Genomic DNA, 22758 nt, shown 5'->3' with positions numbered 1-22758 from the left:
TAGATATTTTCAATGCATTATTTTCTCATTCACATGAAAATAGAATCTGCACTTGACTTAAGATTTGGTCTAATTTAGGGCACAGATTACCGGATCTGATTTTGAATAAAAATTAAAAAAATAAAACAATTTTGTTTTAGATTAAAAAAATTAAAAACCTTCTTAAATTGATTTGGTTAATTAAATTATGAATTAACAAGTTAGACCATCTAAATTTAATTGTTTCGATATCTAAAATAATTTGAAATAATACACAGCAAGGATAAGTACATAACAAAAGCAGTTCACTGAATCAATCCAACAATTTAGCTTTAATAACTGATTTTACATGAGGAATGGAGCCCTCCCACGACTCTGAAAATACTTTCAATTTCTCATCATGTTTGATATTAGTTTTCAGAAGTGAGAAACCAGAAGTGCAAAGAGAATAAAATTAAAAGAAACTCAAAGGCTTCCACTTTTATTGTACATTTATTACTATACACATAAATTCATTTTCCCAGTGGTGAATTGGAATAGTTAAATTATGATTTTGGTAATTTTTTAATTGTTTTTGTTACCTTTTTTTTTCTTATATTATCAAATTAATTAAGGTTTCACCCGATTATCAAATTTATTTTATTTTTAAGAAAATATAACCATCTCCTGAACTCACCTTCTTTAAGTTAAAAAAAAAAAAAAACCAGTCTGTCGAGCAAAACGAGCCGACCTAGTTGAAACTAAGATTTTGGTTTGGTTTTCAGGAGCGTCCCTTGTGCAGCAACAGAAGCCAACTATGCATGGCTAACCATGCTAGAGGGATTGGACTAGGCGACAATGCATAGTTTTCGGTATCTCTTGCTATGAATACATGGAGGAAGAACAAGTGAGGTTGATTTCATTAAATAGGCTTGATATCTCAAAATAGTACACATGATCACGCAGAGAATTTACATACACATTCATCATCATTCAACGATGGACATTTAAAACATATTACATTCTTTAAAACTCCAAGCGGAATCCAAGCACTCTTGCAGGACCACTGGGCAAGAAGCAAATGGTGAGGCACCTTCCTCTTGCAGTCACTGCCAAAAATATTGAGATAATAGAAACAAGAAAGGTAAAGAATGAAAGAATTGAATGTGACGAAAGTAACCACCATCAACCAAACTTGTTCACATCACTGACTTCTTGTAACACTAATAGAATATGAGATATATACGTTGTGACCAACATCAACCAATAAATTCTTGTAGCTGTATGACCTCTGAGCTTTGAGCTGATTGATCACTTGATTCTTGAGTAACCAGAAAAATGTGCTTCTCTTACTTCTTTACGATCAACAGCCAGCAGCTTTTAGGAAGTTATCAAAGGGGCTTGATGCTGGTAGCCTGAAGAAGTTAGGCTGACGTTGATACTCTGTCACGCACTGCATTTGAACAGTGCCAATTGGCGGTATTTGTGGGCTTGCAATAAGATTTTGGTCAAGGAAAGGATTGGTAGCCTGCACATTTTTCAGTTAGCAAAAGGTGAGGGATTTTCTCATGCTGATTAATTCAGCATGCCAACGCATTGAAAACTGTGAAGGCTAAGCTTCATAGAATGTAATGAAATGTAATGTAGTATAATCATAACATCACATGCACATGGATGATAAGTGAAAATAAATGCATAACTAGTATGTCATCCGAGTATGTCCAGGTTGAAATTTCATGAAAGAAACACAACCATTTGAACCCAAAATCAGCAAAGAATAAGATATTACCTTCCTCACCTTGTCATCATATTTCTGAAAGGGGACATTCATCAAACTCTCCTGTCTCAATTGGACACTCATCACATGAGACATCTTCTGTTGCTTTCCCATCTGAAGTGTTTCACAATGGTGAGCCATTTCCTTATAAGACACATCAGGTGCAGTTACAGACAATCGTCCAACTTGGTGTGTCGTCTCCAAGACCTGCACACATTAATCATCTATCTGTGATCGTGCTTTTTACTATTTTTTCCTTTTTCCGCATAATTGCAAGATTTCAATGTATTAGCTCGAAGACAAGTCCCAAACCCAAACCATTTGGCCTCAAGAACAGAGAAGACTGAACACTATAAATAACTTGCAATGAGAAACCAACCCGCATTGTGAATTTTTAGTTATAGCATCAACAAAAGCCTGCGTTGCACTTCTAAAAGCAAATAGCTCTTAACTAGAGAGCATGATACAGGTAACATACTGATTCTAGAAGTTGATTGACGCTCAGCAGGTTGGCATCACAGAAGACAATTTCTGTGGTCTGAGTGGTTTGACCTTCCGATGAATCTAGAAAAACATCATCTACTGTAAAAAGTGGAGTGCCCTGCGAAACAAAAACAAGATGATGCAAGCACCAATTTTTTTTTTTTCTGAGAATTCAAGTCCCAAGTATTAATGGAAAAGAAAAATAGTGAAAGGCATTTACCTCCACAAGAGAGTTATCTTTGGAATTAACTTGATCTATTTGATTTGGAGTATCCATAAACAACTGGGCTCCCAAAGGACACACGTCATCAGGTAAGAATTCGTCAAGGAGCTTCTCCCGTTTAGCAGATACTTGAGACTGTAGAGAACAAGTCACTGTTTAATGCATAGCGATCACACAGTGATAAATTTACAGTATAAGCACTAAATGACAGCCAAAAATACTTGAATAAATCAGATAAATAATTTACATTTGCCAAATTTGCCAAGCTCTTAGCAATCTCAGCAGCAAAGAATTCCCTGCTTTGGTTCCCAGTAACATCTATCTCTGAAAGAGATTTTAAAGCTGAACTATCATCGTCCTTAGATCCATAAACAATTGCAGGGTGGCCAGAATCTGTAGTCACAGCCTCTAACTTGCGGTCTTCAACTAAACGCAAAAATGGATCAACCTGATACAAGCATGAGACCGCGTCAAAAAACATAAAGTTCATGGTTATATGTCACAAAGCACGTGAAAGCAACCAGAAAAAGTCATTTGTTTGTGACAGTAGAAAGCATGATCCACATTTAAATATAAAAGCTTCAAGCAGATGCTGAACGGATGTGTTCAAGGTGAACCAATGCAAATGCAACTTAAACAGCAATGACGCACATACCATTTTTTCTGTAAGCACCGCCTTGGTACAATAAATAAGCGGAATAATATTGAAAGTTTTTGATGAAAAAAGAATCATTGAAGTTGCCAAAGTAAAGAGGGACCTGCGACGTGATGGTGAGAGTGACTCTGCAATAACAGCAAGATTGAGGCTTCAATTAAAGAGATGATACCCAATGAACACAATTTTTTAACATGTTCATACTACTTGATATGCTTATTAGCATGAAAATGGTTGGAAAATAGCAGGAAAAACTGAACTAGATTGAATTCAATTGAACCCCAGCCACTTATTCAAGAGGACTGTATTCTAATCACACAAAATTTTAAAACTGAAGCTGCAGCATTTACTTTCAGCAAAACATCATGGGACTCAGTATTCACCCTGTATGCACTGATAAAATTCATCCACCTCCTCAGTAATCAAATCTGTAAGTTAAGAAACAACTCAATTTTTCTTTTAATTATATGGATGGAATACAAAGGCTAAAGATTTTCCTGAATGACCTACCAAAAATATTTGTGAAAAACAATTCATATTTGTGAAAGCTCCATCCATGCTCCTAAGAACCTATCAACCTTTGTTGTGCTTAGTCCATCACAATTATTTCCACAAATACCCTTCATCATTAAAATACTACACAAACTAAAAATGTTTTACTGTGTCATCATCTAAACCACAAGCCAATCATATTATCTAGGAGATTCATTTTTAAATTCAAAAGTTTAATCTTAGTCTCCTTATTTTCACTTCACTCATCTGATTTATGCAACTTTGTTGATCTTGGATATAGATAATACACAAAGTATGTCATCTTCTAGTTTTGATAGAAACTCAACTAGGTTCAATAACACAAAACAACATTCCACAAAACAATAACTCTGGGAACTTACCTTCTTGCTTAAGAGCAATGTTTCTCAAGGAAAATGCAAGCTGAAAACTTCTAATCAAAGCCTCATCGCTAGAATTCTGTGGAACAAGATAAAATGTAATAGAACTAAGAAACTGACCACGAAAAAAAAGAGGGGTAAAAGAGAAGATAGAGCCTTTGTAGAAATAAACAACAGAAATATTCTGCACAACCATTCATGATCCACACATAATTGGTGAAAACAATTTAAGTCTTAGGAAACCTAAATTTTCATCACTTCACTTCTCACAAAGCCTATCGATGATTAAATTTTGTGGATGCTGTATCTTCTAAATTAAAGTCCATGAGAAAATTGTGGTATGCAGTAGTAGTTAGAGTTTATCTCAAGGACAGTAAAATACTTTGCAATAAAAATAAACGTGTTCATATGCAGTTAGAGAAATGACAAGCTTAAACATCGATGGTAGACACAAATAGAGATATCAAACTATAATAGGCAATTGCTATTGCTTGAAACTGTTATTATCACTGGTGCAAATTCAAATGCTATTATCAATACATTAAGAAATTACCTTGGTTCGAGAGAATAGCAACACCAGGCTATATGTATGAGCAATTGCTTCATAGTTTTGGGGTGTATTTGCAGGAGAAATGGACTGTGTCCAAATCGATGAAAGCAAGAGAGAGATCTGGCGGCTACTCAACCTTAGAGAAACAACCTCCTGAGTTTCAACCAACACAGAAGATTCAGATACAAATTAATGATGGAATAAACTAACACAATTTTAATAACCAATTAAAGAGTTGATTATTTTTGGTATCAAAGCTAGTGATTATACATTGAGTAGGGAGAGCAATTTCTACATCTGAAAACCACTTTTTGTATCGGTCATGAGATGCATGTATAAAGCTAAAATCAACTCTTGCACAAGATGCATCTCATGATTAAGTCCCTGCCTGTCCAGAATACAGTATTTTAAGTATCTCCAAGCAAACTCTTGCCCTCCTTTCTAAAGTCATATTGATGAATTGAACACTAGCTTATTTTAGAAGAAAAATACATAATTGGATGTCTTCTGCATAAGCAGCGAGGATCATGCTGAATTCTTTGTGCATAGTTAGGATCACATTAGGAGGATCATCCTGTAATGCGTAGGTAAGGAAGAAAATTGTGACAGATGCAACCCACTAAATTTAAGTGGTTACACTTGAAATTTGACCCAAATGGACGGCTACAATTTATAAAATACTAAGTTGACATTGTCAAAACTTACAGTTTCCTTATTTAAGATGTTCACGGGATTCTCATCTGATGTTGAGGGTACATTAGGATTTTTCATGCTGTGTACTCGACTTGTAGATGACTTCAATCTAGCAAGGATACCATTATTGATTTGTTCACCTTCAAGGACATTATTTTTGTCGTCTTGACAGACATTTTCCCTGGTGGAAGTTTTATCCCTTCTAAGCTTGTCAAAAAGAGCAGCTGAAGAAGAAAAGACAGAGACAGTTCTTGATAGAGTCCGTGAAAGATCAGAGCCTTTATTTGACCCAGGATTAGTTGAGGATGGACGAGGCGAAACTGAAGATGGCACAAGAACAACAGAAAAGATGCGGTGAGCTCCAACTCGTGTTTCATGGTCAGGATGGACCATAGCTGGAAGTAACTGATGAAATAAAGTTTCAGGGAACGACTGAAAGAAAGAAGCGAAGTATATTAGATAAGATACAGAAATGAAGGTGCTCAAATAATCTAAAATATTCAATTAGACCATGACTTTGGCTTTGCCTTGTTTTGATATGACAAATTTGGTAATGAGGCAACAATTTGAGCTGTACGATAAACAGTGGAAATCGTAGTTCTGGCTATAACAGTAACATTCGAGATGTTCTCCAACATCACAGCCATAATGTCAAGGATCGGGCCTGCATCTCCAACCTGTTCACCAATAGTATCCAGTTTTTTTCTATTAGAAAATTCCGAAGTAATCGATAACTGTATAAAAACATTTAAAGCACATATAAAATGAAATTTTATATTACTTCAAATAGAAACACAATTTTAAAAGTCAAAGAAGCATCACACCCAGTTAAGTAAAAGCTAATGGGGATGAGTGTCACCTTATATGCTAACTCAGTAAGGCATTTATCTACCACTTCTCTAAAGTTTTTGTTCCAGTTTTTTATTTCAGCTCCCAGATTGGCATCATCAAGTGAGCAGTGTATGCTTTTCCGCAAATGACGCATGACATCACTTACTGCTCCAATTATTGCCAGAGAAGGGTTAACCTTGGCATGTTCAGCAAGGGCAGTGGTAACCTCAACAATATCGAGCTGCATGCTGGGTTCTTTAAGGACATTTTTGTGATCGAGATGCTTAATCAATATGGACAGCAAAACATGTGTATTTTGCCCTAGACCATATTAAAAAAAAAATCGAAAGAGCATGATTAGTCTTCCATCAAACGACAATTAAAAATGGAAAGCATGCTTCATAAAATTAAATGAAAAGGAACAAAATATTGTTTTAGGAATACCAATTGAACAGTTAAAAGATTGCTTAAATACCAGAATTATCCATTAAAAACTGCATATCCTTTAAGACTGGGAAGGCAAGACCATTTTCAGGAGACCATAAATTTCCATTATCGAAGTATCGGAACAAAGATTCAAGAACACGCCGAATTGTTGTAGCCTCCTTCCCTAACTTGGCCATGTTATGCAAGCAAACCCTGGACCAAAAGCAGGGGCTACGGGCCTCTTCTCTGCCAAACCAGAAGAATGATGAATAACTATTAGTTGATGACTAAAATACAATAAACTATGTCTTCACCAGGAAAATATTGTGTCATGAGATTACGCTGTCATATTTACTTCGCCTCTTTCATTCACAATTGTCCTCCAAGAAGGAACCCTTGTAATGACCTCTGGCAAAGGAGTAGCATGCCCCTCATTTTTCAGCACTTCTTGCACCCACCGATTCTGAGCACCTGGTTTGTCAGTATCGAGGTTCTCTGAAATCCTCTTAGGACCTCCATAATTTTCCAAGACAACTGAAACTATCTGTTTAATCGTATGAATAGTATTAAAAAAACAGTCAGGAGTACACTAAACAATGCTTTATATTTGTACTCAAAAAGAAAAGGAAAATGAAGGAGCTGAAACGTAGGTCATATTATTTAAATTATAAGGGAAAAAAGAGAAGTAAAAAGGAGAAATAATAAATATGCAGATCAATGAGTTTGTGTTAAAATGCTCAACTGCAGGGACTTCCTTGAATAGCTTCTACTGTAAACTGTGTGCACATGAGCATGCTTATCGGTGTTATTGCATTGTGCAAATGGTAAAGATCTTGTTCTTCTAAACACAAGCACGCATGTTCAAGGCTTGATGGCAGTCACTTCAAGTTAAGATGTCAAAGACAGACCTCTCTAAGTGAGATAGGAAAGTTCATGTGCAGATTTGAGCTGCCTCAGTTACCACACTTCTTTTTTTATTTCTTTTGTGCATGTATGTCCATATGTAAGACTTATCTAACTAACCAAACATCAGCCAAATTAGCAAAGTAACAGCCAACAGACTGACTAAAGACTTGGTCATGTTGGAAAACTATGGACAAGTTGCAAAGCACATTTGGATATAATTAATTATTTTTCAATTCTCAGGGAGAAATATGAAGAGCATAATAAGAGGTATCAAAATTTGTCATGTGTAGGCAAACTAGCAATGTATACAAGACAGTCCCAAAATCTGCTTACATTGTCGAACTCCACTGAAATATGAGAGTGTTGACCCATAAACCAAATCTACAAACAAAAAAGTCAAAAAATTGTCCACTTAGCATAAGAATGAATGAAATGAAATGTATCAGTACTAGAGAGTGTGTATTTATATAACAGACAAAGAAATCCTTCCCCTGAGACCACTGGCTCTCAGAACAATTTTGAAACCAGAAAGACTCACAAAATGGTCATTGGTCAGTCAAGGTGCATCTAGAATTAAGGAATAATCACATTTGACAAACTTGCTGGCTACAGTACGATACAAGATAGGCCTCTTTTAAAAGGATCTCCCATTGTTCAATGTAAGCGAAGTGTCACTGATTTTGGAAGGATCATAGTTCCACATTTTGAAGAAAATAAGTATTAAAATTGGGTAAAAAGGGTACCATAGAAGAAAGGGCTTGCAGCCCAGCTGCACGTAGGCTTTTTTCGCTTTCATCCTTTCCCTCTTCTTGAGTAAACTGACAGAGTTTTGGAATAAATCCTTCTAAGTTAAACATGAAAGTTCCGTCATTCTGCAAAATTCAGCTATAAGAGATGAGTTTGAAGGTTCCTCTGCACAGAAAACTGAAAGCTCAACCACAAATTACCCCTGAACGTGATGTTGAGTTGCTAAGTAACCAATAGCACCTACCTGGTTATTTACAAAATCAAACAGAGTCTCGCATCCTATAACTTGAATGTCATCCTGCCGTGTTTGATCCAACAGAGTACTAATGATGCTCAGTAAGCTACTTGCAAACAGAGGCCTGTGAAATGGTCCCCGATCGTGAACACACCCACACGGTAGAGGTGAGAACAAGGAAAGCCAATACAGATGCCACAATATTTACTCAAGGTCGGATGAAATAGTGAGTGGAAAGAAAAGAAAATTGCCCTAGCTTTTAATCATACAGCTAGGGTTAAAAATACTTGAATTCTCAGTAAGGACTGCTGTCCCTTTTTTATACAAGTGTGATTTAAGAAAGCTTGAACGGGTAATAGTAGTGGTTTATATAAAGAACCCATATAAACAATGAAAACAACAATGAGATTTTAGAAATGCAAATATTGCAAACCCACTAAAGAAAGCATAACGGAGGGAGATAAACTCACATTTGCTCCTTGCAAGTGATCAACAATTTCCTGTAAATGCACATCACAATTTTTGCAGATTGAAAGTTCTCGATTCTCAGTTCCTTGTAACACCTTTGCTCAAGAGAGCTCGTGATCTGTTCACAAAATTTGCAGCCTCTATTAATCACAAAACAAGCATAACAGAAGGGAAAGAGTGAGAAAGAAACAGAATCGATATGATTTTTCATGCAATAAAATAGTCTGACGTGAGCAACATTAAAAACGCGATCTCATTCCAGCAAAATAAGAGGGGAATGGAGATGAAAGAGGTAAGATAAGAAGAAAACCGGCCAAAAAACATCCTATGATATCAATTTGGACGTGCCTCCAGTGTACTGATGGGAAATACAATCATTTATGTGTGCATCTGGTTCAGCACGTTTTATGTCTCTTGACAAAGAATAACTTAATCAAACAACTAACAAGAGAAGGGTACATGAAGAGACACAAACTCTCACAAACACTAGTTCCATAATAAACGAACAAATGAAACTTGGCCGATGCATGTTATCTGGCTTCCTGATTTCCAAGAGAAGTAACACTTTTTTTCGCAGATACTATTTTTCATTCATACAGAAAGAATTATGGCCAATATCAGCCAAAATCCCACCTTCTTTTAAGAAATAAATATATTCATGATCATCAACAGTTTCCAAAATATTAGGCCTGTATCACACAACTATTTCATTAATTTGAGGTTTATATGAGACAAAACTATACCTTCGGGATACGGAGAGGATTTTTAGCAGCATATTCACATAGTTTTCCAATCTTCCGATCATTTGGTCCTTCCTCCTGTCATTACATAGTTTTCCAACCTTCCGATCATTTGGTCCTTCCTCCTGTCATTAAATGTAGCGTTAACAAACAAATGACATTAAACATCAAATCACCCCACTGTTGAACAAATGAAAAATTTCAGATGCATTATGCTTGCTTGATGAAACCATATTTTCAAAGAAGAGCAAGAAACTGTTGCGGCTTAAGATTCATCATCTTTAAGCAGGAAGTGCTTGACTGGGGAAGTAAATCAAAAGGGACAGCACACAAAATTCAGTTTCAATCTAGTAGAAAGAAAGATGACTGATGGTGTGGAATCAAAAAAATTCAACAACAGATAAAAAGAAGAACGAGGTTTTCTAAAAGGGATTTGTGGTGGCAGAGGAAAAGAAAACAAGATGTTGAGTCTTAAATGGTTACCTTAAAAGCCATTAGGGGATTCAATATCGCCCCAAATCACAAAATTGCTCCAGGATCATTGGTACAAGATCTTAATGAAATCTCTTTGTGAATGCTTAAAAGTACTAGTTTCTAATACCTAAAGAAAACACAGACCGTCTAGGAGTTGGATGGTAAAATCTTACTCGCATATTCCAAGCTCGTGTACATCTTATTGTTATGTTAAGATTTTATCAAAAATTATACATTATTTGCAACCAGTGACATGATGCAAGGTTGATGCTTGTCTTTTAAACCTTCTTTTTTTTTCATATTAAGCGACCATGTGCTGGCAGCTGCGACATTGACATGGTATGATTCCAATCAATGCAATACTAACTACAGAAAGATGAACATTTTCTGTCACTGGGAGACAATCAGCTAAAAGAGGGGAAAAAGAAAATGCACACTCCAAATTGGAATGCCACGATATAAAGTATAACTAGCTTATTTTCTGAAATGGCTATGCTTTAAACCTGTCTTCATATAGATTATCCAAAAAATGCAATGATAGGTCAGAAACAATAAATTATCACCAACAACTTGTTATTATGAATAAACATACTAAATGTGAAACAAACATGTTAAAAGAAAACCATTTAAAGAATGCTAACCTGGTTTCGAGGAAAAATATCTGCAATCAGCTTCTTATATCTCTTGACAGGTTGTCTGGACCTTGCCCTCATCGCAGGGCAAAAGAAACAAAGGCTGCCACATGCAGGCATTACTTGCCTTGAAATTACACCCGAAATCGCGCTCATTTTGGATTCCAAAAATTTCCCTCAAAATTTTGCTTTCTTTCCCCTCTAAACCGTGCAGATACTCAAGATTTTGGCAACAAGAAGGGAAAGAAAGACTCGAAACTCAACTGGGTACCTTCAAATTCAATGGCCAACCTGTGTTGGAAAAATTACAAATTCAACAGAAGGGGTTCTAAAAAACGACTCAAAACTCAACAACCAGATAGAACAAATTCGGATTCCGCTAGGAAAACAATGTGGAATTCAAATTCAGGAAAATGGATTACAACAACAGCAAAACATGGATCAAAATCATTAACCAATAACAAAATTATTATGAACTATCAACATTCTTGAAGATAAATAAAACTAACCAAATGCGTTGTGAGAAATGAAAATTCAAAAATATATCAATAATCAAACCATGAAAATAAAATATACCTCGGAGCCAAGAAACAGCTTAACAGAAGCTGGAAATCTCTCTAAGCCTTGTAAAAAAGGCACCGAATTTCCAGCATTGTCCAAGCCACTCAATTTAATGTCTGTCCTCTCTTTCTTTCTCTCTCTAAAAACTAAGCTAAAGAAAAAAGGTAGAAAAAATCTTTGTACCATGAGCCGGCGCCATGTCAAATAAAAAAAATGATTGAAAAGTTCCACACGTTCATAAACGGCATTCCATGCGGAGCCGACGTGCCAGTGAATTATACCAGCAAAGTATAACTTGGTCTTTGATATTTGATAAATTTATAAATTAATCTTTTTAGTTCAGGAACTTATATGTTAACCCTGGATCAACTTTGATCAAAACCGTAAAAAAGATCTAACTTTTATAATTTCTAGTCTCAAAATGTCCCAAAAAAATCAAAGGTTTATCTTGGTATTAATCTCTTATCTCCAATAATTTTTATAACTCAATCTCTTATCTTCAGAAATGTCAATAATTAAAATTAGCGCATGCAATACTAGTTAATCACTCGATCAGCATGAACTCATTCAAGCCACCCAGCATCACTATTGTCTCCTTCAAACCTACACAATAGTAGATGAATTGCGGCCTTGAACCAACCTTTGATCAACTATCCATTTTTTATTTTCACAAATCAATTTTTTTCAAGTTATTATCAACTCTATACTTGAAAGTGTTATTGTACTCGCTATATGTAACCAGTATTGTTGACAAGGCTAGTATTATGGATGAAAAATAAACATGCAAACCATTATAGTTAAGAAGCCTCGTTGTTATGCTCTTGATAGCCCATTATATCCTTTGTTAATTATTTCACTTCATCAAAAAATGTACATATTTTAAATTTAATAACAAATCTAATATTATTAAATATTTTGATTAAGTTTTGGATACTTGCTTGATAGGTGTATAACCAATGGAAGGACTAAGTCGTAAATCTAGAAGCATAAAAATTAAGCACATTGTGTTTTTCCCAAGAGGGACTAATTTGTTATCTTTTAAAAACCATAAGGACCAAGTTAGTACTTTACCTCTGTCTCTGTTTCTTGTTTTAACGAATTACTAAAAAACGTGCTGTCATGACAGTTAAGAAATTTGTATGGTTTTTTTTTTAATGTTCTGTTCGGTCCTCCGGTTCACCGTTCTATACGTTACAGGTACGATGATGCTCTGGTCCTTGCGAGGAAGTTCTCCTTGCCCCATCTTTTTAGCCTTCGAAAATGGCAACCAAATCCCATTAATCTGAAAATGGGAATAAATTCTTGTTGGATATTGCTGTGGTTTTCGGTTATAATATCAGATAAAAAAATAAAAAAAATAGAAACATAAAAAGCTTTTTGTTGTGTTTTTTATTTTCAAATTTTAAAAAATCATTTCAAAACTATTATGGAACAAATTTATTCTTTATTTCTACAACTAGATTTTTTTTTTTTGTCCGGGATACTAGCTTAAATTATACTAGCAACTAAAAAAAGTTAGGAGTTGATTTAAATGTTTATATAAATAGAAAGCTAGATTAATTTTTTTAATATATCATTTGATTATAAATTATGTGTTATAGCCTAGTGGTTAATATGTCAAAATAATGTTAGCACGCGGGTTTAAGACTTAGGGGAACATTTTTTTTTCTCTCAATTAAAATAAGAGGTTAATATTTTATTTTAATTATTCATATTTACTTTTATTTTGTTTTTAAAAAAGAAAAGGCGGGTGACTTGCAAAACAAAAATAAATTGGTCGGACTGAGCTTATTGCTTTATAGGTGAGGCCAAGCTCATCACGACTGAGCTTTCTTTCCTTAGTTATGTTATTTTTTTGTGGTTTTTTTTTTAATTCATCATTTAGAGGGGTTTATTTAATCTATCTTTTTAGATTGATGATAAATTATTTTTATATTTCTTATCATATAATAAAATATAAAATAAAAATAATTAAAATAAGTTCATAATATAGATCATAAATTTAATAAATGTATTGAATATTAATTAAAGAGTTAGGTTGAGGTTTTTTGGCACTTTTTATATATTTTTTGGTTTTTTTGTTATCAATTTTATAATCCAGTGGGATATTAATATTAAATTTTATCATTTAGTATTAATCAGGTTAATTATAAATTAATTTATATTTTCTATTATATAATAAATAAAAAAACTAATTCAACCAAGTGAAGTTTATAACCTTAGTTAAAAAGTTGATAGACCAACTGAGTTGATTAAAGGTTTTTTCAAATTTGAATTGTTAAACAGAATTTAATAATAATATTAAAAAAATTATTAACAATTTAATTATGCTTTATTAAGTTTTAAAAAATTTTAATTCATCGCTCAACAAAAAGTGCAGGCAGGTGGAAGCGTAGGATGGTTTGACTTTAATTTTGATATGGAAAATTGGTAAAAAAAAAAAAAAAAGGGTTAGCAAATGAGCAACAAATTGGCAATAAGACTCTGATAAACCGTATGGCAAAAGAGTATTTGATTAAAGGTCATAACCATTCTGTACTCCAAAGCAAAACTCTGAAAATGATTAATAAAAACATATTCATTGTTAATGAAACATAAGGATTAGATGGCCATCTCTTTAAGGAGCCTTTTGAAATGATACTCAAGTGCCTTGCAATTCTTAGCTAGCCAGCAACTTCCACTGCTCTTGACAACTCATATTAATCACCTTTTGTACGAGTGAGAGAAAAACTCGATCTTGATTTCATTAACTTCCCTGTTAAAAAAGAGAGGAGCAGACAATTTTCCATTTGTTACTCCAAGTTCAGGCGTTGTAGGCCGGCTGACTTTGTGATGATTCCCTGCCCCAAATTTAGTACCTTCATTCAACCAGTATATTTCAAGCAGCTTCCACAAGATTGTCTGCTAAGCAAAGATTAGGTTGAAAGGACTGATTACATTGAATGAATATGAGTTGTTTTCTGCCTAAGATGCTTAAAAAATGGAATGCGAGCATGCAACCAGCCAACCACTCGTTATGGCAGAAAAAAAAGCTGATAGTCACAGCCACTTCTTTCCGTATATGGTGGCTTAAGCTGCTATCCATCATCCATATCGCTAAGTTGTTCACGTTAATGCATCTTCAGAACAAGGAGGAGGAGGACATCAGGGCCTACCACCTTCCCAGCTCTATATCTGGTCCCTGACAACTCCCAGACTTGGCAGTCGGCAGCCATTTTGTTTCCAGCTACAGAAGTTCTGGGAAGAGGAAGCATTTACAAATTCGCATGCTCCCCGGTCCTTATTTTTTATTTTACACGACTCATATAGTATCTCATGAGAAAACATTTTGTTTAAGATACGGTGCAGTTTCCAAAAACGTTGCAACGATCCTATATCCTAATTGCTTAGATTGGCTATCCTCTCCACAGCTGAGTAGAAAATCAAATGAAGCCAGGAATTTGCAAGAACCCGCAAAAGCAAAGAATTCAATCGCCTGACACCTTCTATCATTAACAAAAAGGCCTTTGTGTGAAAGTCACTGACAGTATAAAACCATACAAATTGCCTCAACGCTCAAAAGTTACATTTGCTTCTGTACTGACTTTAAAAAATAATGAAAGCGATCAGAAATAGAAAAACAATGACTACTCTGGAAGCACACTTCGCTGTTTTGACAGCCAAACCTTTCTAGGCTTTGGAAGTACCTCTATGATCTCTCTCAACATGCTCCACAAGAGCCACTGGATCACGAAAACCCTTACTACACTTTGGGCATACCTCCATTGGCAGTTGTAAGACACGAGATTGATTTCCACCCTTTTCATGGACCTTCTGCACGTGATCTATCAGATTTGTGACTGAGGAAAACCTCGTACCACACTGCGGACACTCCTCTGGCCCAATTCCTCCACTTCCATTGCTGCTGCTTGGGCTCGCACTATTTGTTGCAGTCTGCCAAACCTGGCTGATCTCACTGCTCAATTTCGCCATGCTTGCTTCGGCTGAGGCTCGAACAGTTGAAGCAGCACTTAGAAAGTTAGTGGTCCACTTGGACGAAGACACAGCTGTAGCTCGATTGGGTTTTGACTCTTCCTTCTTACTCCTATTCAAGAGACCCATAAAAGGAAAGCTCACATCAGGCTTCTTTGGTCCAGGACAATTGTGATCTGGTCCAAACCGGTGTTTCAGGCAATGGTCCAGCGTGCAATCCCGGCACTTGATTGTGTTTGAGAATGTAAGGAGCTCCCTGCAACCCCGGACAGGGCATTTTCTCTTCTTTGTAACTTTATCATAATTTGAAGGGTCACAGTCAGTATTAACATGCACTTCCCAAGAAATGTTTGGGTCTTCATCAGGGTTTAGGCGAACTCCCTTCGCACATAATGGACAGATGACAACAATGACACCGTTGCTATCAGCTTTTGGGCAACTGTGTTTAATATAACTTCTATGCTCCAAGCAAAATACCTACAAATTATTTAGCAAATACAATTAACACAAATAAAAAAGTTCTAATAAAATTAAATGCAGCAATCAGCAGGCAATTAGAGATTCAAAATATATGAAGACCAAAACAGGAATATCAAAGACTAAGCATGCATGCATGCAACAAATGCGCTCAAATTGGCATTCAGAACACAAAGAACAATCAATTAGCTAACTTCGACTACCCAATTGCTCCATTTATTTTGCAACAGTTCTACAGCCTAAAAGAAAACAAACAGTTAGACTTTTACATGTAGAAAACGAAGCAATCAATTGATTTAGTAGCCTGGATTTCCAGATATACCATTTAATAAAGATACTGCATTTTTGTTTATTTCGTTAAGGAAAAGGGTTGGTAAAGTCTTTAAGGTTTTGAAAGTAGCAAATATGAAGATTCGAAACTTCCTGTAAGAACTCATTCAACAATTCTTCAAGCATGGACTAGAATTCAAACAAGCAACAGCCAAAATCAACCTCTAATATCATCACCAAAGTTCAAATTTTGCAACATGATCCCCAACTTTCAGCTTCCAACAGAACCAACACACTCCAAATTTCAAATCTTTGAAACAACAAAAAACAACAGCATAACCCATTTCATTTGAACAAATACTCTGACTTGGCTAATGGCTACCAAATTAAAACATGAAAGAAACCACTATCATTTATAGCCTACAATTCTTAATGATAAAACAAAGCCAAAGCTTTACAATAAAAGGGCCAATCCTTCACAAATAGAATCAAGTAAACACGCCTCAAAGTTGCAAACTTTACTTCATAAATCCAAAATCAAGTCAATGTCAAGAAAATAATCATACTATTTTCATGTTAATGAACTCGTTTAAGATCATGGGTTCCAATAAGATAACGATCTTAGCATATAAAACACATCAAAGTTTAACACTTTTCTTTATGAAATCCAATACCAAGTCAACGTCTACACGATAATCATGCTTTGAGAACATGGGTTCCATTGACTAAATGATCTTAGCATCTAAAACACATTACATTTCTTTCTTTTCAACCAGTCCCAATAAAAAGCATTAAATAATCAAACGCTTGGGAATTAAATTCCAGCATTCAAATTGCAAAGTACCTGGCGGCAACGATCACAAGTGAAAGGCAAGAAATCGATCTGCTTGCAATCTTCAACTGAGCAATGTTTTCCTAGATCTGGGAATTGTGGAGTGCCCATTATTATAACTAGAATTGGAATGGGATTCCAATAATAAAAATGAATTTGACAAGATAATTTTTGGAGAAGGAGAATTGAAAAATTATGAGTATTGCAGGCTTTAGGGAGAGATCGTGGAAATTCTGGAATTCCGCGTATTTAGAAAGCCAAAAAAGACCCAGGAGAAGAGTCTTTGGCTCGCTACAAAAAGTCAACTCTCTCTGTTTCCTTCATCCTGTATTTTCTTCTTTTTTTATTATTATTATTAATCTTATTTGAGGTGACAAAGTCTTGGGTCTTGGTCAAGAGTCCGAGTCCATAAAGATAAGGGCCTGATAGTTTTTCTCTCTCTTGGCTGAGAAAATTCTTTCCTTTAACAGGTAATTAGATTATTTTTTAAATAATTTTTTATATTAAAATATATATTAATAATTTTTTATTTTAAAAAAATATTTTTAACAACAACATATCATTACAATAGTTTAAAAACACTAAAAACATATTAATTTAAAATTAATAAAATATTTAAAAATTTAAAAAAATATAAAAAATATTTTTAAAATATAAAAATAAATCATTCTTATTGGTTATTAGCAACTTAATTTTTTTTTTTAAAAAATAATTTTAAGAAAATTTTATTCGGCATTGATAAATATTTTCATGTTATTTTATATATCAAATAAAACTAAATATTTCTTAACTCTCCTGGAGGTTTTGATTTCAAGATTAAACCTAAAAAAATTATAAAAAAAATTATATTTCTTTAACTACTATATATCAATCCTGAATACATTATTTTAATTATAAATATATGGCGTGTAATTATCATTATAGATTTCATAAACACGAAGCGGACATTTAATTCTTTTTTACTGGTATCCCTGATTTCAATCTACAATTATTTACATTACCATTTTAAAACTCAACTAGACTTGGCAAGTGGACCAATGACTAGATGATTTTGAGTTTATTACAAATTAGTTTTCAATAAAATAAAGAATTGATTTGGTGAAATTGATGTTAACTTATAATTTAATTAGGCTGGAAGAAACCTAGTTTAACGAAAAATATATAAACACAAACATGATATTACCAATCACGCTATTGCTATGATTTAATTTAAAAATTTCTTGAATGTTAAAAAATGTATTTAAATCATAAAAAATATAGGTCAAATGTAAAGAATTTTTATGTAGCGTGAATTTTAAATTAAATTATATAAGAATTTTTTTTATATAATATTATCAACTGGGTATATTTAAAGAAAAAAAATTAAAGAAAAAAAGAAGAAGCAAAATTCATCATAATAAACTCACTAAATCCATGACTTATGTTATAGAATCCACTTAATTGAATTAATCTTTTATTTTATTATATGATAAAAAATATAAATATTAATGCACATTCATCTTAATACTTAATTATAAAATTCAATAAAAAATAATATTAAAGGACAGAATTAAAAGAAAAAAAAGACCAAACATTTAAAAAAAAAAAAAAACAAATGGACTTGACTCTTAGTAGGGTTTTATATTGAACCATATGTGAGTTGTCCTAATGTGTTTTTATTAATTGGATAGATCTAAAAAGAACAAAATAAAAGAAAATCAAGTTTATCCCAGTTAACCAACAACAAAGTTATGGAATCCACTTAATTAATTTAATTTTTTATATGATAAAAAATATAAATATTTATTTATAATTAATTTAATATTAAATTATAAAATTCAATAAAAAAAACCATATATTTAAACATGAAACTGGAAAAAAAATACAAAAAATTAAAAAAAGAACTAAATGCTCAATTAAAAAAATTCATGGACTATTATAAAACAACCCGTGCATAGACATCTTTCTTTATAAAACTAGGAAAAAAAAACTAAGAGATAAAAAGAGGAGAAAAAATCAAATGCCTGATTCAAAAAGTCATAGGTCTATTGTAAAATAGCCCATATGTATGGGCAGAGTTACGTCTATATAAATAGATTTTTTTAATTTTTAAAAAAATTATGTGACTTGCTGTCTATCGCATAATAAAAAAAATTATCCACACTAAAATGATCTTCAATACAAGAGCGCTATGTATCAGCAGTCAACTAAATCACTAAACATATTTATTAACAATTTATTAAAATCATATATTTGATGAGCTCAAATAAAATAAACAAAAAATTCAAAATAAATTAAAAAAATCCTCCAGATGAATCAAAAAACACTCTCAAGAAGGCTACTAAGCTCGAGTCTAGTATATAGCTAAGGATTAAAAAAATAGGCTCAGACATGGTAGATCAAGCCTATGTCAAGTGTCATTTGTCATGCTAGGTCCTAGGCATTTAGATTAGCACCTTAGTAAGGTATTAAGCCTATGATTATTATTTGGTTAGGCATATTGTTTATGAGAGATGCTAGGTATGCATCTTTTTACACTTGAAATGCACACCTTGAACCTGACATGCATGAATTTAAACAACATATCTGGATTTATCTTTCACTTTTAAGAGACCCGAATACCTTGTCTAAGCTCAACTTTACTTATAAAGTTTTTTTAGGATTCCTTGCAAGTCTTTTAGTATTTTTTATTGATTCTATATATATTATTTTAACTGTAATATAATTTAAAATATCACTGTAATATAATTTAAAATATCACAATAATAAAATTATATTTTAATTATTTTTATTTTATAAAATGATAAAACTCATGAATTATAAATACATTATAAATACTTCAAATTCAAGGCTTACACAATCTTTTTATTTTTAATATGCTCGAGATATATATATATATATATATATATATATATATTTAGAGTTGATATTTTTAAAATATCATTATACCTTTTTTTTTTCTACTAATTTATTGACTTTACTATCATAAATTCTTATATCCATCAAATAAAATTTTTTGAAAGTATGAATCAATTGAAGCAGACTGGTAAAACCAAATTTGAACAAGAAAAAGGTATAAAAAGAAACTTAACCTAACCCTTTAGCATTTTTCCCTTTAGTCGCCCCTCACCCTACCCTCCCTCTCGTTCTGTCCTCTGGATTCACGGTTAACTTGACCCTAAACCCCTTTTGTGCTGATCAGCACTGAATCCTCTTGACTAGCTCCCAAACAGTCCATGAAGTTTGCTACTCTATCCCCCCTTCCATGGACTGGGGCACGCTGCAGTTCCAGTTACCATCCTTCTAAGCAAAAGAATAAACTGCATCAATGCAAAGCAGGGGTAAAAGCTTGGTGCATCAACTCATGGAAATACGGCCCAGCCTGCTTAGCAAGCATTAAACATTGTCTAATGGCACAAATCTCTCCATTCATTCTGGAACCAACACAGCTGGAGGATCAGAACCTTTCCACCCTCCAAGTTGATCAACATCTCGTAGCAACATCACAACTACAAATTTTGAACTACAATCTTCAGTGTCTTCTTAGTTAGGTTTCTGATCATCAGAACAAGGAAAATGCCGAAGGGACTCCTCTAAATCCCTCGCCATGTGATTATTCCGTTGGCAATGGTCAATAATCATCTAGATCAAACCAAACCAAAATTAAACATCGTATACCAGTCATCCATCAACAGTATAATATAGGAACATCTTTAACACCTTGATTATCAGGATAATTAACTTGATCAATTTGGCAGATCATTTCAGATTAGGGGAGTACCAAAAAAAAATTCCCGAAGGAGGAAAAAACGCAGAAATGGAAGCGCACAACACTATTCAAATATTAGCGAAAACAGTCCCCCAGAGATTCACGTGTAAATCATTCCATCATCAATGCACAACTTCACACAGATCAGGAATTAACATAAAACCCTTAATCCTTATCCCTTCGAGCACAAAATAAAAGGACTTTGAGGATCAGTAAGACTGAATGACATTCCATGAACTCCATTATACATCCATTGACTTGTAAACTCGATCACAACCAGAAAGCTCCCAACATTTATACAGTAAAAAACACAGGCATCCCAAAATTGGATGGAACAGAACCATTGTAGAAACAACAAAACTAGGAAGCTTGTAAGGCTAACATCAATGGACACACAATTCATGTTCTTAATTACCACCAAAAGATGGGTTATCAATTCTTGTACTGTTGGATTAAATAACAGTCAAGAAAGCCCACCTTGCGCAATAGATCATTGATGGCTAATTTCCCATTTATCCATCAAATCTAAGTATAAAAAAAGACTTTGAATGATAACGAATATAAACAAATTGAAAGCACAACAAAAGGGGAAAACAATCAACCAACCACAATTCAATTATTGAACAACTTTATTAGATGCTCTTGATCCATTCATTAAACAAAAAAATTACAACCAAAAGGGTGGGGGAAATTTACACACTAATTAGAGAACCATTATCATTATTACTACTACTGGGATCTAAAACAGGAGAGTTAGAAGGATCCAAATTGAGTAAAAACACAGATCTAGCAGCCACAAGCCTCTTCCTCTTAAGAGAGCAAGCAGGTCCCCGAATCTTGCTCATGAGAAAACAAGGGACTTGTTCGAGATCAAGAATTGAAGAGATCTGTTGTGGGGTTGTAGGGATTGAGTCAAATTGATGGACAGATAACCGTGTTAGCGAGCTGATCTTGGAATCCCTGAGTTGAGCAAGCGCACCAGGTTTCAAGTATCTGTAAAAGTTGGACTCGTGATTTCTTCTCTTTTTTGTGGCAATGGATCTCGAAATGGTGGTGGGTTTCATTGTGTTTGGATGGGAAGGGAGAAGAGAAGATATTTAGATACAGAGAGAGGGTGGGGATGGAGTGGGGATGGTCGGGGTTAGGGTTTGGTGTTTTAATAAGGGGTGTGTTTGGGAGGCGGGAAAATGAGGGAGGGAAAATGTGGGGGTAAGATGTGTTAGGGTTTTGAAAAGTGCGTGGCGGGATAGGCATTGTAGGTGGGAGATTGTGACATGTGGATGTTTCTGACGGTGGATATTTGAGGACAGATTTTCTAGGATTTGACTAGTATACAATATTCATTGTATGCTTGTATTGACCAAGATTAGCAATTTCATTTTTATTTTTTTTAATAATGGAGAAAATTTTGAAAATTAAATTTAAAATAGAAACAATTTTTTTTAAAAAAATCCAGCCAAGAGTAGGAATCCGCACTGCCCTTCATGAATTTTTAATCCTATTCCACATTTATTATCATGTTTATAAGTGTAAATAATTATAATTTAAAAATCATGTATATTAAATAGATTAGAATATCTAGTAATATTTGAAATTGTGGCAGAATTGTATTTTAAAGTATTTTTTACTTAGGAAATAAAAAGATAATATTTTTAAATAATATTTTTGACATCAATGTATTAAAATTATCTATAAATACTAAAAATTAATTTTAAATAAATAAAATTATAAAATATAATTTCAACTACAAAAACAAAAAACTTTTAAATCGCTTTAGATTTCTCGATTGCTATGTTATATTATGTTAGATAGTGGTCGAAATAGTTGAAATGGATTCAAAGATCAGTTGCTATTTTTAAATATTTCTCACTATATTTGCTGTCAAGATATTTTTCAATATTCTGTGCTATCACTATATTTTTAAAGATCGGTTGTTAGGTCTCACTGATGAAAGATTCTTATCCACCAATTAATATCAAAATATCCACACCAATCAGATAAAAATATTATATTTTTATTCAAAAAACGGAAATCTTCAAATGTAGAGAAGCAAACTTTGTGTGAATTTAGCATTGTGCATTTCAAATTATTTTTTTGTCTGAAAAGGAATTAAATTGAAGCCTTGTCTTTTATGTATTTTTTATAGTTTTAATTTGTCTGTGTTAAAAATAAATTAAAAAAATCTGGAAAAGGGATCAATTTAATGCATT

General features: G+C 33.5%; 3 protein-coding genes across 3 annotated transcripts; all 3 read right to left on the bottom strand.

Annotated features, from left to right (window-relative positions):
• Positions 1–855: 855 nt before the first annotated feature.
• LOC105142218 (uncharacterized) lies at positions 856–11449 on the bottom strand. The gene is made up of 20 exons (XM_011049737.1): positions 11265–11449; positions 10698–10979; positions 9586–9660; positions 8845–8960; positions 8384–8498; positions 8136–8264; positions 7726–7773; positions 6828–7030; positions 6536–6732; positions 6089–6381; positions 5757–5906; positions 5242–5661; positions 4540–4689; positions 3990–4065; positions 3097–3224; positions 2689–2889; positions 2439–2576; positions 2214–2336; positions 1748–1942; positions 856–1486 (listed from the first exon to the last, which is right to left on the bottom strand). Exons 2-20 carry the CDS (start codon positions 10842–10844, stop codon positions 1322–1324), a joined length of 3069 nt encoding a protein of 1022 aa, XP_011048039.1. The 5' UTR covers positions 10845–10979; positions 11265–11449; the 3' UTR covers positions 856–1321.
• A 3260-nt stretch (positions 11450–14709) lies between these two features.
• Positions 14710–17148, bottom strand: LOC105142216 (zinc finger (C2H2 type, AN1-like) family protein). The gene is made up of 2 exons (XM_011049736.1): positions 16813–17148; positions 14710–15698 (listed from the first exon to the last, which is right to left on the bottom strand). Exons 1-2 carry the CDS (start codon positions 16909–16911, stop codon positions 14919–14921), a joined length of 879 nt encoding a protein of 292 aa, XP_011048038.1. The 5' UTR covers positions 16912–17148; the 3' UTR covers positions 14710–14918.
• Positions 17149–21139: 3991 nt separating this feature from the next.
• LOC105142215 (uncharacterized) lies at positions 21140–21733 on the bottom strand. Its single transcript, XM_011049735.1, has one exon. It carries the CDS (start codon positions 21610–21612, stop codon positions 21241–21243), a length of 372 nt encoding a protein of 123 aa, XP_011048037.1. The 5' UTR covers positions 21613–21733; the 3' UTR covers positions 21140–21240.
• Between the last annotated feature and the right edge of the window lie 1025 nt (positions 21734–22758).

The sequence above is a fragment of the Populus euphratica genome, unplaced genomic scaffold (assembly GCF_000495115.2).
Source record: "Populus euphratica unplaced genomic scaffold, PopEup_1.0 scaffold138.1, whole genome shotgun sequence".
Lineage (NCBI taxonomy): Eukaryota > Viridiplantae > Streptophyta > Magnoliopsida > Malpighiales > Salicaceae > Populus > Populus euphratica.
This window is presented reverse-complemented; position numbering and strand designations above follow the sequence as displayed.

Excerpts from the sequence above, each read along its gene's own strand:
- LOC105142216 (XM_011049736.1), bottom strand. The coding sequence starts at position 16,911 with ATGGGCACTCCACAATTCCCAGATCTAGGAAAACATTGCTCAGTTGAA. Across the intron at positions 15,699-16,812 it reads CTTGTGATCGTTGCCGCCAG|GTATTTTGCTTGGAGCATAG; the intron begins GTACTTTGCAAT and ends AATAATTTGTAG.
- LOC105142218 (XM_011049737.1), bottom strand. The coding sequence starts at position 10,844 with ATGAGCGCGATTTCGGGTGTAATTTCAAGGCAAGTAATGCCTGCATGT. Across the intron at positions 9,661-10,697 it reads ATATTTTTCCTCGAAACCAG|GAGGAAGGACCAAATGATCG; the intron begins GTTAGCATTCTT and ends ATGTAATGACAG. Across the intron at positions 5,662-5,756 it reads ATTTGTCATATCAAAACAAG|TCGTTCCCTGAAACTTTATT; the intron begins GCAAAGCCAAAG and ends TCTTTCTTTCAG.
- LOC105142215 (XM_011049735.1), bottom strand. The coding sequence starts at position 21,612 with ATGAAACCCACCACCATTTCGAGATCCATTGCCACAAAAAAGAGAAGA.